Source organism: Nannobrachium achirus, assembly GCF_963921795.1.
Source record: "Nannobrachium achirus genome assembly, chromosome: 3".
NCBI classification, from domain to species: Eukaryota; Metazoa; Chordata; class Actinopteri; order Myctophiformes; family Myctophidae; genus Nannobrachium; species Nannobrachium achirus.
In genome coordinates this window covers 45,531,540-45,547,477 of record NC_137812.1, presented here as the reverse complement: position 1 = coordinate 45,547,477, position 15,938 = coordinate 45,531,540, and the positions used below count along the sequence as shown (strand labels likewise).

Sequence of the window (15,938 nt, the reverse complement as noted above, 5' to 3'; positions counted from 1 at the left end):
CTCTTCAGGTGACCTAACTGAATGAAACTCTTGTCACACTCTTTACAGTGAAAAGGTTTTTCTCCAGTGTGGGTACGCTGGTGACTCTTCAGTTGACCTAACTGAATGAAACTCTTGTCACACTGTTTACAGATGTGAGCTTTCTTCCCTGTATAAGTCAGCTGATGTGTCTTCACTTCTCCTTGTTGAGTTAAAGTCTTGGTAAACTTTTGATGACTGTAAGCTTTTGGTTCGTCTGTGTCTCCTTGTTCCTGGCTGGTTACAATTCTGGTGTTTTGCTGGAAGGATTCGGAGGGGATCTGTCCATGTATGGGCATTTGGCAATAGAGGTCATCGTGGCTTGATTGAGATCTGAAGTATGTAGAAACCGAACAGCAGACCATAGTCTGGGAAGATCTAGACCACACTCCTTCCTGGAGCGGTGGTTCATCATCAAATCGGCATCTATACATGGACTGTGATAGGGACAGATATTTAGGTTCTGCTGGGTAATTGATAACTTTGTTTTCTATCTCTTTCTCTAACAACAGTGAGTAAGGACACACAATCCTCTGTGGAATGAAGCGAAAGTTCTAAAATTCTAATCTTATTTGAGCAGAGCTCTGGTCTGACCTCATTCACAACACAACCGGTTGCCATACATGCCTGACAACACCGATGTGCGCAGGCTGCCACCCCTCCAGATTTGGGCAAGAGTGACGTCATCAATAGGAGGTTTGCGCCCTCTTCTCCCGTTTTATACTGGCTTTTGTAAATATCAACCATCAACGTTTCCATTGCAATTTCCTTTCAAAATAGATTCAAACAATGAATACTGAACCTCAGTGTATGTGAGGACCATAGCGTGTCATGTTGGTAGGTAATACAAACGAAAAACAAGAGATGAATGACGGTTATTAATTTATACGCCATACAAAACTGTCGTTTGTTTTAATAATCATTTCTATATCCCATTATATACTTCACCTCTGGAACGCCAGCAGACTGTGAGAGATCTTGGGGTCAGCCTGAATCTCTGCTCTCCTCCTTTGCACAATCTCACTGAACAATTTGTCTGCTGCATCCCTGAAAGAAAGAAAAGACTATATAAACTATCGGCGAACATGGGAACGTGAATGGGAAATTGGGAATGTTTTTGAGTATATACAATGAGTCAACTAATCCAATTCAATTTGATCTCAACTAAATGAGTCATCAAAAGTCCATGAAGAGGCTATTGAGGCCTGAAGGGCCTTTTTTTGAGGGGCCATTTTCCCTGGAGGAGCGTATAAGGAAATGATTTTGTTGTTCAATGAAAGTGTATTACAATATTAAATGAGACAACTAATTTAACTAGAAATACTATTCCTACAAAAAAGTGTGGGCTCGCTCGTGACTATATTCTGCAGCGTGCTAACTGTCATGTGAAGCTCAACCAATACTCCAGCTAACACCACTCCCAGATTATCCCTGCCTTTGTACTGGCTGCGATGGAACTCGCTATATAAATGTGTCCCAATCTCACTGAGAGCCAGTCATCTCGGAAAGTACAGCTTTAGACAGGGACTGAAAATACCTTTTTTTTTTTTTTTCACTAAAATGTGATAAAGCCATTAAAGCATTTCATAAATTTCAGGCTACATTTCACTTAAACGCCAGAGCTTAACTCTGCATGTAAATAAGACTTTTTTTAATTAATGTGAGAGATCGTCAGGTCATTTGCAAGTTAGAAATTTATTTAGAACTTGAATATCTCAAAAGTAGTATTTCAGCATGGCATCATTCTATAAGCCATATCTTCAAAACTGTTGGGTCAATCTCCACAACCAATATATCATTTTGTAGCTATGATCCCCAGATTTCAAATGAAATGAAAAAATGAAAATGAATAAAAATCCAATGACTGGCTCCCAGCCAAATTGGGACACAAATAATGAAGATAACATACTGGTCTCGCCTTTCAGGCGAGCCCACAATTACATTTAAAATCAATTAAACTGCAGATTATTATTATTGTTCATTTCTATCAGAAGGAAGGGTTTACAATTATGTCTGTTCATTATTCAAAAGATAAATAAATCTGTAAAACTCTATTTTATTCCTGTTATTTATGGTTAATTCCTAATAAATTCCAGTTAATTCCCAAAGGGAAATGTACTACTGTCCCCATCAACGAACTGCATGCTTCCCAGAAGCAAGCGGGTGTAATCATCTGACCCCTCTCATCATGAGCCCTGAACACAAACTCTTGCATGTTCTCACCACTGGGAAGCGACTCTGGGTAATCAAAACCATGAACCAAGTATACAAACATTTTTTTCCCCACGTGCCGTGGCACTCAGCAGCTGAATGGCATACATTGAGTGGACTACAGTAAGAGCCGGTATCCAGCATCCAGTTGCACAGTGCACACATACAGTAATATTACGATATGTCTAACTGGTCTGTATATTACGTATGATACTGTCTCATTCATTGTGTATACACATCTAACACTGTTGACAGTTTACTTTGTACTGCTATACACAGTACATAATTATTGCTTTCTGAATTATTTCATTGTATATCTTTTTATTTGTTTGTGTTCCCTTTTTGTCCTTGGTTTGGAGTTAAATAGTTAAAGCTGCTTTAAGAAACTACTCAACTGGGTTCCTATATATGGTGTATCTGTAACTTATCACTCTATAAGCATGGTAAAGTATTTTTAACAGCAGTAGGCATACCCTGTTTTGTGCTTTCATGTGTAGACAACATGTGTAGGATGCCACCAGGGGGGCTGCATTTTGTCTTTGTTAAGTAACACCCTGAAGAAGGCTTTGGCGAAACGCATTGGTGTTTTATAATGTTCTAGCCCCCTTGTCCAAATAAAGGCCTTTTATTTTTAAATCCACCTGAGTGCATGGACTTGGATTTATTTGTACCTCTGTGGCACATTTTGTCCATTTGCTCATCACACAACATCATTGCGGAAAACCCCTTATTAAAAAGATTTTGCCCCAGCACCATGATTGATCAAGCATTGAATATATTTTTTTAAATTTATAGGAAAGGTTTATGGCGCTTAACTGGCTGTCTGGTGGGGAGCTGTCTGTGGTGCTGAACTGCCTGTCTGGTGGGGAACTGTCCGGTGCTGATTTGGGTTCATTTTGCTATCATACCATTTGTCCCTTTCTTGACCATATATGGATATCTCTGTCAGTCCCCATTTGAACAGTTCCGTCCTTGTCCCTTTTATGCCCATAGATCCCTGACATCAATATTAAAAAGCCCATATATGGACATACTGGTGTCAGTCTCATGTGGTCTATGATGTCAAACACCTATGATGTCAGTCATCTCTATATTTGGGAAAAGTTAACATTTTAAAGTCAGATTCATTCACAAATAAATTATCTTTGCAAAATGCAAGGAACAGAATCCCGATGAAGCCAGTCAATTTGACTCATGGACCAAGTACGTCCCACCAAAACTGGGAAGAGTAGTGTGGCAAACTAAAGTTTATCTGGAAAGATGGAAAGAATAAAGTCTGACAAGCACTATAGTCTGTCACACCACACTAATTGTTTTGTTTTTAAAATACCTTATTTTACTCTTCAAAAACAGGTAGGCAAATTAATGCCTGTGTGGAATTAACATACAGTAAGGAATTCAGACCTAGAACTTAAATATTGCAGACAATGTACATTTTTCATAGATTTATTAGAAAATACAACCAGAAATGCATAGAGTAGACAATACATTGTGCATTATTGAGAAAAATTAAATATATATTTGTAGCTTCATTATATACAATAGATACATGAGTTCAGGTGGGTGGTGCAAACTGCACAAACCTAATCCTTAATGAAAATGTCCAAAAGGTGTGAAGGGGAAATGATTGTACACAAAGAAAATTAAATATTCAAACTCCAACACATCCTATTTTTCAAAACACATCAGAAAAATGTTGAAATTGTCAGAACAACTCTATTCACATCATTTACAGTAGACCTACATCTAAAAATGTCCCATGGACATTTATGTCCTCAAATGTTCCATTATTTCAGTTCTCAAAATGGAATCTAGGAACTATGTGGGTTTCTTTAGGGGGGGGGGGGGGGGGGTCTAAATTGACCCATAAAAGTCTGTAACTCCATAATTGCAAACAAATGGAATCCATTTGTACATTGTCAGAGTTAGAGAAGACCTTGGAATTTGAAAGTTTGAGAAACACTGCATTATTTGGTCGGGGGTGTGAAACAGTCTCTCGAGTCCAAGTTAACACACTCACCTGAACAGGGCCAGGACAAACCCAACGCCAGCGACCCCAGCCACTGCCATCAGCAGCGTGCTCCTCACCGTGGACTCTGGGTCCGACACGCGAAAGAACTCCACAAAACCATCCCACGAATTGTTCTTGACCAACCACTCCCGTTGGTGGGTGAGGAGGTACGTGGAGATCTCTTGGGCCACCAGTCCAACGCAATCTTCCCTGTCATCCTTCTTCAACTGCTGGCACACGACTGCCCCGAAGGCCACCAGGCTGGCAACGCGACCCCAGCTTGTGATGCCATCGCTGAAGGTCTCAGCTGCTACTGCACCCACGCCGCTCATCATCAGGTCATCTCCTCCGTCCAACTTCAGTTTGCGGATCATGCCGTTGAACAAGTACCGGTGTTTTTCGACGGCCTTCTCCACAACTCGCTTCATCGTTGCATGAGCGTCGCTTTGACGTCTCCTGCTGCTTGGAGAGGATGATGATGACACGCCTGCACTTTCCATTAGGAAAGTGCTGATCAGATCTCTCGTGTCACTTTCCAAGACGTTTCCCCGGCCGCCGACGACGACGACGGGCCCTCCTCCGAGTCCTGCAACGGCTCCGTTTCCAGCCTCCATGGTGACGAGAAGTTCCTCCTCGGCGGCAACTGACGGTCGTTTTGAGCTCTCTGACAAAGTCATGGTTGTTGTCGTCTTGTCGACGCTCATCTCAAAAGAAGACAACTGTAACTGACTGTTGTAGCAGATATTGTCGACGCTCATCTCAAAAGAAGACAACTGTAACTGACTGTTGTGTTGTAGAAGATATGTCCGTTCTCCGTTTGCTTCGTGCTGATCTGTTCGGTGTCTGAGAGAGGTGTGCGGTGGAAACTCGCTGGGAACCGTCTTTAAATGTGTTGAGCGAAGCGCGTGCGGCTTCGCTGTGAAATGAGCCAATCCGCGGCGCGGATAAGCTCTGACGTATCAGCAGAAGCCACGCCCACGCATTCCTTAAAGGTAAACAAACACATTTCTAAAACTGAGCAATATGATCCGGTTTCCGGTTTGTTTGTTGTGGGGAGGGGAGGCTAAACTAATGCGAAAAACAATTTGTTATAATATAATATAGCAAACGAGTATTAATTTTACACCAAAAAGAAACGATTATACCAAACCAACCCCATTTTAAACTAGGGGAATCATTTTGGAGGTGCACGACGCGTAGGTTCCGGCCCGTAATTAGTTCCGACATTGAAAACAAACAACAACACAGACAGTGCATTGATTGATTGATTGATTGAAGGCTTTATTAGAAGTTTGCATAGGAAAATGTACAGATTCATGACGGTACAGTTCACTGGTACAAGGTCTACTAAAAGGAGATCCATGAAAAGACTAAGCTTATTTCAACAGGAAACCATTAAAGTATCTCATATAACATTGAATGACAGACAAATAGAACACAGTACTATGCAGTAGATATGTAAAGAAAAAAAGAAAACAGTAGGTCTATACAATCAGTAAGTACAGTATATACAATATATACAAGGAAGGGGCAGGTAACAGTAAGTCTAAACAATCAGTATGTACAGTATATACAAGGAAGGGGCAGGGAGGGTAGGGTTGGGCTAGGTTTTTACCAGTTGTGAACGGCTGCTGCCTGTAAGTGGTTTTTTAGGGCAATTTTATATATATATATATATAGATATCCATTGAGCATTTTTTAATAATAAAAAATGCTCAATGGATATCACTGGTCATCCTCTTGAATCCTTAAGAGGTGACCCCAAGCTACAAGAATCAGTTGAGAAAAAAACTTTTACAGGCGAATCCACGTTCAGCCAAAAATCACCCTTTTTTTCCCGGACTAGTATTGCAGTTTCTCACTTTGTCCACTAGATGGCTTAAAAGTGTCACTTTAGTGTAATAGCGGTCTCTGGCAATCGGTTAGCGCGTTCGGCTGTTAACCGAAAGGTTGGTGGTTCGAATCCACCCAGGGACGGAGTGTTTTTGTGTAGGCGCCAGCAGCAGATCAAACTGCTAAGTGGCCGTTTGGCAGCCCAGTTCGATCGCTGGTAATATGCCAGTATGTCCACTGAATGTACTTGGCCAGTAAACCCCAAAACAACATGACTTTATGCTCTATCCAGCCCAGCACTTGAGTATGCATGTTGTGGAAAGTAACAGTTTAAGTATATTTACTCAAGTACTGTACATAAGTACAATTTAGTTATTTTACTTTACTTGAGTATTTCAATTTTTACCTTTTACCTCGATCTAGTCCACTACTATACGTCTCCGAGGCAAACATTGTAGGCTATTTTTAATCATGCTTTTAATCCACTAGTTATTTGAAAACTTTACTTTGTAGATTTAAAACTTGCAACTTGCTCTGAATGAGTTATTTTACTTAGACTTTTACTCTTGGGTCACAAGGGGTAGGAAAGTGGGACTGAGTTACTAGGGCCCAAGGTGTTGGAGGGGCCTTAATTATTTTATGCTTTAACTATTGAAAAATAGCAGATATACAAGCTCACAGCGCGGCACCGAGTGCCGCGCTGCGAGCTTGTAGATCTGCTATTTTTGAAAAGTCGTGAAAATGTGTGCAAATCTTTGAATATGTGTATTTTTTAAGCGAACATTTGTAACTCAAATTTTGCTTCTGGGGGGTCCCTGGAACTAAATATTTTGAGATGGGGGTCTGTGGCCAAATACATACCATTTTGGGGGTCCTGCACATGAAAAGGTTTGAGCTCCACTGACATCGAAACATATATAGGTTTTTCAAAAAAAACCTTAGAAAGATTTGAAATATTCAAAGATTTTCATGATTTTTCAAAAATAGCAGAGCTTGTATATCTGCTATTTTTCAATAGTTAAAGCACAGGGGCCCCACAGTGAATCCTTGTACCCAGGGCCCAGAATTTGATGCGACACCCATGGGTGTGACCATTGTATGTTTGTGGCCCTGGGTTGGTAGCTAAAAGGGACTCATCTTAGTGGTTATTTATTATTGAACTATAATTACCATGGTATGACGACATTACTACTATGATTGCTGCTTATGTATTAATCCCGTAGATTTTCCAAAGCTTGCTTTCTCATACTACATAAATAAATGCACATCCCGGTCAGACAAAAAACATCTATAAAAGATTACAGTTCTGTAGTGGGAGACAAATGAACACAAACACTTCATGCCAAATTCATGGATGGGATTTTATTTCCAAGGCTTCTGAAAATATTTAGTTTAACACCTCCTTCCCACAGCAAATGGGAGGAGAAAATGTGATTTTCAACACGTGACTCGCCACTTAAAACAAAACAAGAGGTGCAAAATATTTTACGTTTTAATTACATCTCCATCATTACTTTTGCAATATCCATTCCTAACACAAACGTAATATCCTAACACCTTTTAAAGCACTGGGTTTCCCTAAGCATGTGCTCTTGTACCCAGAATGCTTCATGTTAAATCCATGATGGTAACAGCAGTGGTGTAGCAGTGGATCAGTAAAAGAGCATATTTGGGTCCAAACTTTAACCATTTAAGCCCCGCTTTATACTTTGTTGAACAACTGTCGCACAAAAAAAAAATAGTCGATCTCCAAGCTCAAAACACTTTGTGATGCAACGCACTGAGCTTGCAGATTGGCTCATTTTCTCCTAGAACATGCACAAAATAGACATGCCAGGTTGAAAGTGGTTAAAGGCTAGACTACCCCTGTGCCTTTAGACCGATTTCTGTATATCGTTGCTGTTGGGCAGAAACCTTTTATCTCCATATTTCAACTCTTTATTTGTAAATTAATGCCCTACTTTGTTGTACAAGTAGCAGATAATATTGCCGACCTACATGAGGCGTGAGCTTGTAGATCTGCCATTGTTGCTATTAAAAACATTTGGAAAGTATTAAGAACGTGTTACTAAATAATAATGATATTGGATCCATTCGAACTTTTTTCCATCTCCTGAAAAGTAACGCTTATGGACATACAAGCTTTCTGCCCGTCAGCGACAACAGATAACTCATGGCAGCAGTAGAACGCCCCCTAGAGGAGCTACAGGTATACAGTGTTCACAAATAAAACACACGTTTATATGGTATTTATTATTATCATCATTATTATTAGAAATGTAAACCCAACAAACCACCTCCCTCCTCCTCCTCCTCCTCCTCCTCATTGTCCACATTTAAACAGAGCTAAGTTTACCAGCCTTATAAACCGAACCAGTCGTGACGCTTGCATGGGGCAGTTTCATCTGTACAAGTAATATGGTTTGCTAACATGGTCGGAGGTGGGTGAAGGTCAGTGGAGAAAGAACCAGCGTTGTAAAAAATAGAGCAGTTAAAGGAGAGCATGAACAAATTATTTTCTTTTCCCTAGTGTGCTCTGATTTGGCGTTGTCTTATTAGGACTGGCTGTGTGTGTGTGTGCGCGTGGTTAGAGACAGGTGTGGTTGGGTTTTCAGGGCTGGCTCTGAATGTGTCTGCGGAGCTCCTGAGCCTTGTCCTTCAGGTCAGGCCTGGTGTCTGACTGCAGGGTGGACAGAGAGCGCTGGAGCTGCTCTCTGCTCTTCACGGATACGCAGTCCCACTGCTCGCTCTCTGCAGGAACACACACACACACACACACACACACACACACACACACACACACACACACACACACACACACACACACACACACACACACACACACACACACACACACACACACACACACACACACACACACACACACACACACACACACCTTTAGCAACAGTCACGGACAAAGCACATGCAATTACAGTTTTTACAGAATGATCTAAATCAGGGGTCAGACTTACAACAGGGGGTCCTCCAAATCTTTGTGTGATAGAAACCTTTTTCTCCTTTTTTATATTAACCACTTGAAGCCTAACGTCCATATTCTGAGAACTTTAGCCGAAAAGCCGATCTACAAGCTCACAACGCCTTACAGCGCGAGGCATTGTGAGCTTGTAGATCAGCTATTTTCGGCAAAGTGGTTTGGTGTAGAGGGGGGAAAGAGCAGACTAAGTACGGAGTGAAAGGTCAAGTTTATTAAGTATTGGCAATTCAAGTGGTTAAATATCTGAAAACACAAATTGACACACTGATGATAGTGCTGTCAAACCATGAAACTATATGGAATCTCTGAAAAGGTTGTGGGGGTCCCTGCTTCATCTCTCTCTCAGCTAAGGAGTCCTTGGCCTGAAAACGTTAAAGACCCCTGAGCTAAATCATTTGCTTAGCACCAACCTGAGGTTGTAGGACTAGTACAGTATTCATTTTGGGCTCGCTTTAGCCAGACTGATGACGTGGATTCACTCACACGTTCCTCCACAGGATCAGTCTGGACTTCGGCCCATAGGCAGAGAGAGAGAGTATGAGAAATCAGAAAATGACTGGACCAATCAGTGACTGCGTTTCAACTGCAGTCCGGAAACAGTGAAAAACCTCTGATTGGTCCGGTAATTTTCTGATTTCTCATACTCTCTGCCTATGGGCCGAAGTCCAGTCTGATACTGTGGAGGAACATGTGAGTGAATCCACAATTCACTAAGTTAGTCTGGCAATGCCAGGCTAACTTAGTTGTCCCATGACAATTTTTTAGCACCCAATTTCTTCCAAATATTTTGAGATACAGATTTCGTTCAAACTTCAACTTGTTCAGCTTTACACAGTTATGTGTGCTTGTATTTTTCTCGTTACAATCTTTTATAATTTTTGAAAAAACCGTTTCCCAGTGAATTCCTATGGGAAATTAATTCTCTCTTACTAGACTTTAGATTACGGCTTGTAATATAAATAGTAGAAATACCACAAAGTTATGGATGAATTCAATGGACCTTTTCTAGTAACCTTTTTTGTAAAACCCAAACCCCAAAAAAGTGTGTCGAGTTCAATGTGTGTTATCTTAGAGCGAGCTCACGCAGTTTCTGCAGGAACTGCATTTCTAGTTTAACTTTGAGAGGATATAAAATTTTAACCAAATGGACCTGTAAGGGTCCATTTGGTTACATTTGTAATGACCTCAGAGTTACAAATAGATAAAAAAATTCTTGTGTTTTAAAACAAAAGATCCAAACTGTAGTATAAAATGAGTTAATAGTTGTCTATTTACCTCCAGTCCTCTTCACCAGAAGCTCCACAACAGACAAGGCTTCCGTCCTCACTGATGAATAACTCTTATTTTCTTGAGGGAGAATATACAAATACACAAATTATGTTAATGTAAAAATTTCTCAATAAAAACAAATCATTCAATCAACACATTTCATTGCCAACAAAAGTAAATCTACAAGTTCACAACCCGTGTTGCGATGCTTTGTGAGCCTGTAGATCACCTGTTATGACGTGCCCAGAATAAGGACACTGGGGTTCAAGTGGTTAATGCAGAAGATAGTCTATATACTGTTAGCAATCATACCTAGCGGGTATGTGAGAGCAGCACAGGTCTCTGTGAGGATCTGAGATAGTGCATTAGGATCCTGATAGCCCTTCTCCAGCAGCAACAGCCTAAAAAGACAAAACATTCACTTCAAAACTGATCAAGACGTTCTCATGCTGAGCGCCTTAGAAGGTGCGTTTAACCTATTTAGGCCTAACATTATTTAACGCTTTAACTATTGAAAAATAGCAGATATACAAGCTGCGAGCTTGTAGATCTGCTATTTTTGAAAAAGTCGTGAAAATGTTTGCAAATCTTTGAATATAATTATGTATTTTTTAAGCAAACGTTTGTAACTCAAATTTTGCTTCTGGGTGGTCCCTGGAACTAAATATTTTGAGATAGGGGTCTGTGTCCAAATTCATGTCATTTTGGGGGTCCTTCACATGAAAAAGTTTGAGAGCCACTGACATAGTAGTCTCTCAAGAACAGACTAACTGAGCTCCAGTTAAGTGAAAAGGACCTTTTCTTTGACGATGGCGAGCCAGATTGCGGACATAGAAACATAGGTTTTTCAAAAAACCTTAGAAGGATTCAAAAGACAAAATTCAAATTTTCAAGATTTTTCAAAAATAGCAGATCTACAAGCTTGCAGCGTGGCACTCGGTGCCGCGCTGTGAGCTTGTATATCTGCTATTTTTCAATAGTTAAATCATAAAATAATGATACACAATAATGTGTACCCGTTCTAAATGTGTTAAGTGGCATGAACCCTAGTCCAGTGGTTCTCAAAGTGGGGTGTGGGGACCCCCAGGTGCCCTTGAGGGGATTCAAAATAGTGCCAATGTGGATGAATAAATAAAGTAAATGTAGAAGAATACAGGACAGCAGCATCTAAACAACAACAGATAAAAGCTCAATGGCACCTACAAACAAATAAACAAACACCACACTGGCTTACTAGCTTTAAAGCCATTCATTGTGATTAATAGGGTATTGCTATTATTTCTATCACGTACCCCTGGATGTAAGCCTTCAGACAGTGTAGAACTCCCAGCTGGACCTTCCACGTGCTCAGCCTGAGCTTCTCACAAATCAGTGTGCACACCTCCACCTGGTAACGAGCTGCACAGACCCAAAGGAGCAACGTTTAAAGCATGAATTAAAGCAAAAATAAAACCCACAACTGAGACATGTTGTACGGCTAAGTCATGATTTACAATTTGTGAAATGGTGTGAAAGGATTAACACATAACAATATTATTGTTGCTGCCGTTCTATATACCACCAACCAGGTGAAAGAGGTGGTGCCATAGTTTTGTACTTTTCTGTTTTCTGTGTGTCTATGGAGTTAACATTACTTGAATAGACCCCAGGTGTGGTTATAATATGTAAATATGTGTATATTTCCTGTGTATATTTGGTTACTTCCTGAAAGCTGAAAGCCTCTGAGTCAACAGGCCCAAATTAAATACACTGATATAATGACATCATAATGTCATCCCCCTCCCCTTTTTACCATTCAACAACACTGTGGGTGTGGCCAACCACCCGCCTAAAAACCAGGCATACTTAATCATGCGTTGACACAAAGGGTTGCCCACCTGCCATTGGCAGATAAATATTTTCGGGCAGGTGGAGATTACAGATTGAGGCTTTAACCATTGCTTTTATGAAATATCCGAGACGGTTAGGGTTTTATGAAAGATGCTTCAGAACATATTCCCAGTTTGACCACTTCAAATGCTCTAATCTTAATAACCGTAGGTAGATAGGCTACAGTATTTTCGCTGTGCAACATGCTTGCATGAACGACATGCTGTCATCAAAGACCTATTCTGTGGAATTAGCTGTAGATTTACCTTGGGTTTGTGGATTCTTGGGCCAGGCCTTTCCCAACGTGTCGAAGGCACAGAGCAGAGCTTCTGTTTGCAGCTCCCGGTCCTTCTTATCTCCATCATCCTCTTCCAGGGACCTCGGGGATACGCCGCCACTCTCTGGACAGTTCTGTCAGGAGTCAAGAGGAGGTTTGTTTGTCTAAATGTAGGTGTAGGCTAAATGTAGGTGTGACATGCTCCACAAAGACTTCAAACATGTTTTTAAGGACTACTTGTTGACATACAGTGTTTATGTCCTAAATGTACATTTTGCATTTATATAGCCCCTTCATCTAGGCTTCTAAGGCACTTTACAGAGATTGTGCATACATTCACACAGTCATACACCGATGGCGGAGGAAACCATGCAAGGCACCAACCCATCAGGAGCAACTAGGGGTTCAGAGTCTTGCTCAAGGACTCTTCGACACTAACTCTGGGGGAGCCTGTGATCGAACTGGGAACCCTCTGTGTTCTAATGACGGTTTCTCTACTCCTGAGCCACTGCTGCCCTATGTCCTGTTACCTTCTTGATAAGAGGGATGAGGATCTGGGCCATATCACTGAAGCGGTCCTCCTGGCTGCTGTGCAGCACATCTCCTGCACAGCGCAGGGCGGCCATCTTGTACACCAAGCTCTCCTTGCAGCACTCCTTCATCACCACTGCCAACACCTCAGAGATGCTGGGCTGGCCTGGACAGGGCTTCTGCAGCTCAGAACTGCAGTGAGAAAACAATGTAAACCATGGATAAAATGACAGTACATACTGTACACAAAAGATGATGAGAATTCTTTGAATCAAGGGGGGAATCTGGGTAAGCAATAAACTGTCTAAGGTTTGATTTATCAAGCCTTAGCAAAAATACAAGTTCACACTTGCATAGTGAACTTGTAGATTGGCCACTAGACTGGCTCCATTCATGGTGCATGATTTGCTCAACCAGAGCGATTAGCTCTCATATTTGATTTCGGAACATTTGTTGCCTGGCACTCAATTACTGTAGCTAAGCCCTACCATAGATGCTAGAAAGAACGTCCATATATATATCAGACTCATATTCACGCAGTGGTATAGTCTGGCTACGCAAGGCTAGCTCATGTGGGGGTTCTTGAGGCGACAGGTAGAAAACGTCTAATTTAAAACAGTGATGGCCAACCAACACTTTACAGGAAGATCAAAGTCGTATTCTTAGATTAGGTAAGGTAATGTCTTAGAAGATGCGTACACATAACGTATTGTGAAAGATACCATACCTGCACTTGGATACCACTGACCCAATGGCTTTCAACAACTCCTCCTGGAGGAAATCAAAAGGCACAAGTCAGTTTATTAGCTCACTTGACTATTTAACATTATTTAATAACAGCAATAATAATTTAGACTACACTCCTTTGGCATATTTTCTGTCACTGTACAATGCATATGTGTGAATATGTCCTGTGCTCCTAGCCATCCTAAATATTAGGAGAAGAGGACACTATTAATACAGTACTCAGGGACACTTCAACAGGCAGTGATCTGATTCCCAGACGGCCTCTTTGCCGACTCTGCAGCTGTTTCACTCCCTAAACATACTTTCCATAAAAAAGAAAACAAATGGATTAGCAGTTTTGACCTTGCCCGCCCATGTGCGTCCAGACAGTCCCTGCATCAGAGCGCTCAGCACCATGCCAAGGTGTGGCGCCACCAAGGAGCCCGTCTGTTCCTTTGCTACAGTCGCCATGGCAGCGGCGCCTTGAGCCTTCATCTTCCAGGACTGGGAATGCAAAGCCTTCTGGGTAATCTCGATCAGCTCTGTCATGTAAAGCCTGATGCCTCCAAAGCTTCCTGGTGGTCAAGCAAACACACACCAGAGGCCCTCAAGTCATGATCCTCATACATTAACACATACAGTATACTGTACCCTACATACTTGTACCCTACATACTTTGTTCCCCAGGGTCTCTCAGTGCTCTATGTTTGTTCAGCTCCTTTTTTCCCTCTAAACCAAATCACTTAATCGAAAAATGGATATCGTAATATCAATAAAAGAATCATAAATGCCATGGAAAAACTGACGCATCGCTTGAGGCTGCAGAAAGAACAAATGGACGACAAATGGTCAAAATGGACGATACTCAAGAACTCTACAGAGACAAGGGTTGAGGGAAAAACATGAAACAAGGAAAGTGCCTATGATGATTGCCATAGTATGTAAAAAGAATCATAAATGCAACGTGTTGCGAGCTTGTAGGTCTGCCATATTCGGTGAGCGACACCACCATAATGACAACATTACATAAGTGACCCATTTTTTTTTTGCTATTCAAAAATACATTTGTGCAAATCTTTGAATATATATATATTGTTTAGAGAGGACATTTCGTTGAATGGGCCTCAGGTCTTAATGGGATGAAGCAAGCTTACCTGGGACGTTCTCCTGCCACACCTCGGTGAACAGCGTGGCATCGTGGCACTCTCCTTTCTCCTCCTCTGGGCCTGGAGCCTGGTGCATGCCCAGGAAGGCCAGGGGCAGTGCCACTCCAGCATGGCTCTTCAGCACATCAGGACTGTAATGGCTGATGGCGTGCATCGTCTGCGCGCACGACGACTTGTACACCGGGTCTGGGAGAAGGGGAAAATCGATTCACTGTTCACTTCGCTCGCCGGTGTCGATTGGTTTGACATAGTCGCATATCCAAGTATAAATCAGGCAATAGCTACAGCTCATTTCAACTAATTCCACGTTTAAATGGAATGAACCTGTGTTTGTGTCCTCTCACCCTCTTTCTCCAGGTACCAGTTATTGAGCTTCAGTAGTAGTTTCTCTACACTGCTGTCCTTTGCAGTCTGGGGGATTTGGGGACAGAAAAAAAGGGTTATTTGAGACTGTAGAGCGCTGCAGTCAGTATAAGTCAAAATGTCCGTGTGTGTGATTTCTAATGCCACATGTCTTTTCTTCCTATTTTCTTTTTCAATTTATGCAGATAATAAGGACTTTGATTAACCTAAGTTTCAGGTGATTGAAGCATGACGTACAGTATGTTGTAAAAGCAAAATGGGGCTGTGTGAATAACATCTGTGTTAACTAGTGTTTGTGAAAAGCCATGCTTACCCTGACCAGGTGGCCCAGAGCGAAGGCAAAAGCTTTCTGCACCACACTGCTCCTGTCATGGATGCCATTCAGCAGGGCACTCATCAGTTTACCTACAGTAGCAACGTCAAACACACCAGTGTACAGACAGTATACGTTATCACTTAACCCATTTAGGCCTGAACACATTATGACGCAATATTTTATGCTTTAAATATTGAAAAATAGCAGATATACAAGCTCACAGCGCGGCACCGAGTGCCGCGCTGTGAGCTTGTAGATCTGCTATTTTTGAAAAATCGTGAAAATTAGAATTCTGACCCGATTCTTATAAGTGTCTTTTGAATCCTTCTAAGATTTTGGAAAAAACCTAT

At 41.4% G+C, this 15,938-nt stretch overlaps 1 protein-coding gene across 2 annotated transcripts in view; it reads right to left on the bottom strand.

The window, feature by feature from the left end:
• Nucleotides 1–7,415: 7,415 nt before the first annotated feature.
• ecpas (Ecm29 proteasome adaptor and scaffold) overlaps nucleotides 7,416–15,938 on the bottom strand; it is a 33,771-nt gene continuing 25,248 nt past the window's right edge. For both annotated transcript variants that reach the window (XM_080721667.1, XM_080721668.1), the window contains exons 39-49: nucleotides 15,586–15,677; nucleotides 15,254–15,320; nucleotides 14,898–15,095; nucleotides 14,107–14,318; nucleotides 13,745–13,788; nucleotides 13,017–13,209; nucleotides 12,476–12,620; nucleotides 11,633–11,738; nucleotides 10,653–10,741; nucleotides 10,347–10,418; nucleotides 7,416–8,824 (exon numbers count right to left, since the gene is read on the bottom strand). In XM_080721667.1, the coding sequence (XP_080577793.1) occupies nucleotides 8,685–8,824; nucleotides 10,347–10,418; nucleotides 10,653–10,741; nucleotides 11,633–11,738; nucleotides 12,476–12,620; nucleotides 13,017–13,209; nucleotides 13,745–13,788; nucleotides 14,107–14,318; nucleotides 14,898–15,095; nucleotides 15,254–15,320; nucleotides 15,586–15,677 (1,358 nt within the window). In that variant the 3' untranslated portion in view covers nucleotides 7,416–8,684. The remainder of the gene's footprint in view (nucleotides 8,825–10,346; nucleotides 10,419–10,652; nucleotides 10,742–11,632; nucleotides 11,739–12,475; nucleotides 12,621–13,016; nucleotides 13,210–13,744; nucleotides 13,789–14,106; nucleotides 14,319–14,897; nucleotides 15,096–15,253; nucleotides 15,321–15,585; nucleotides 15,678–15,938) is intronic.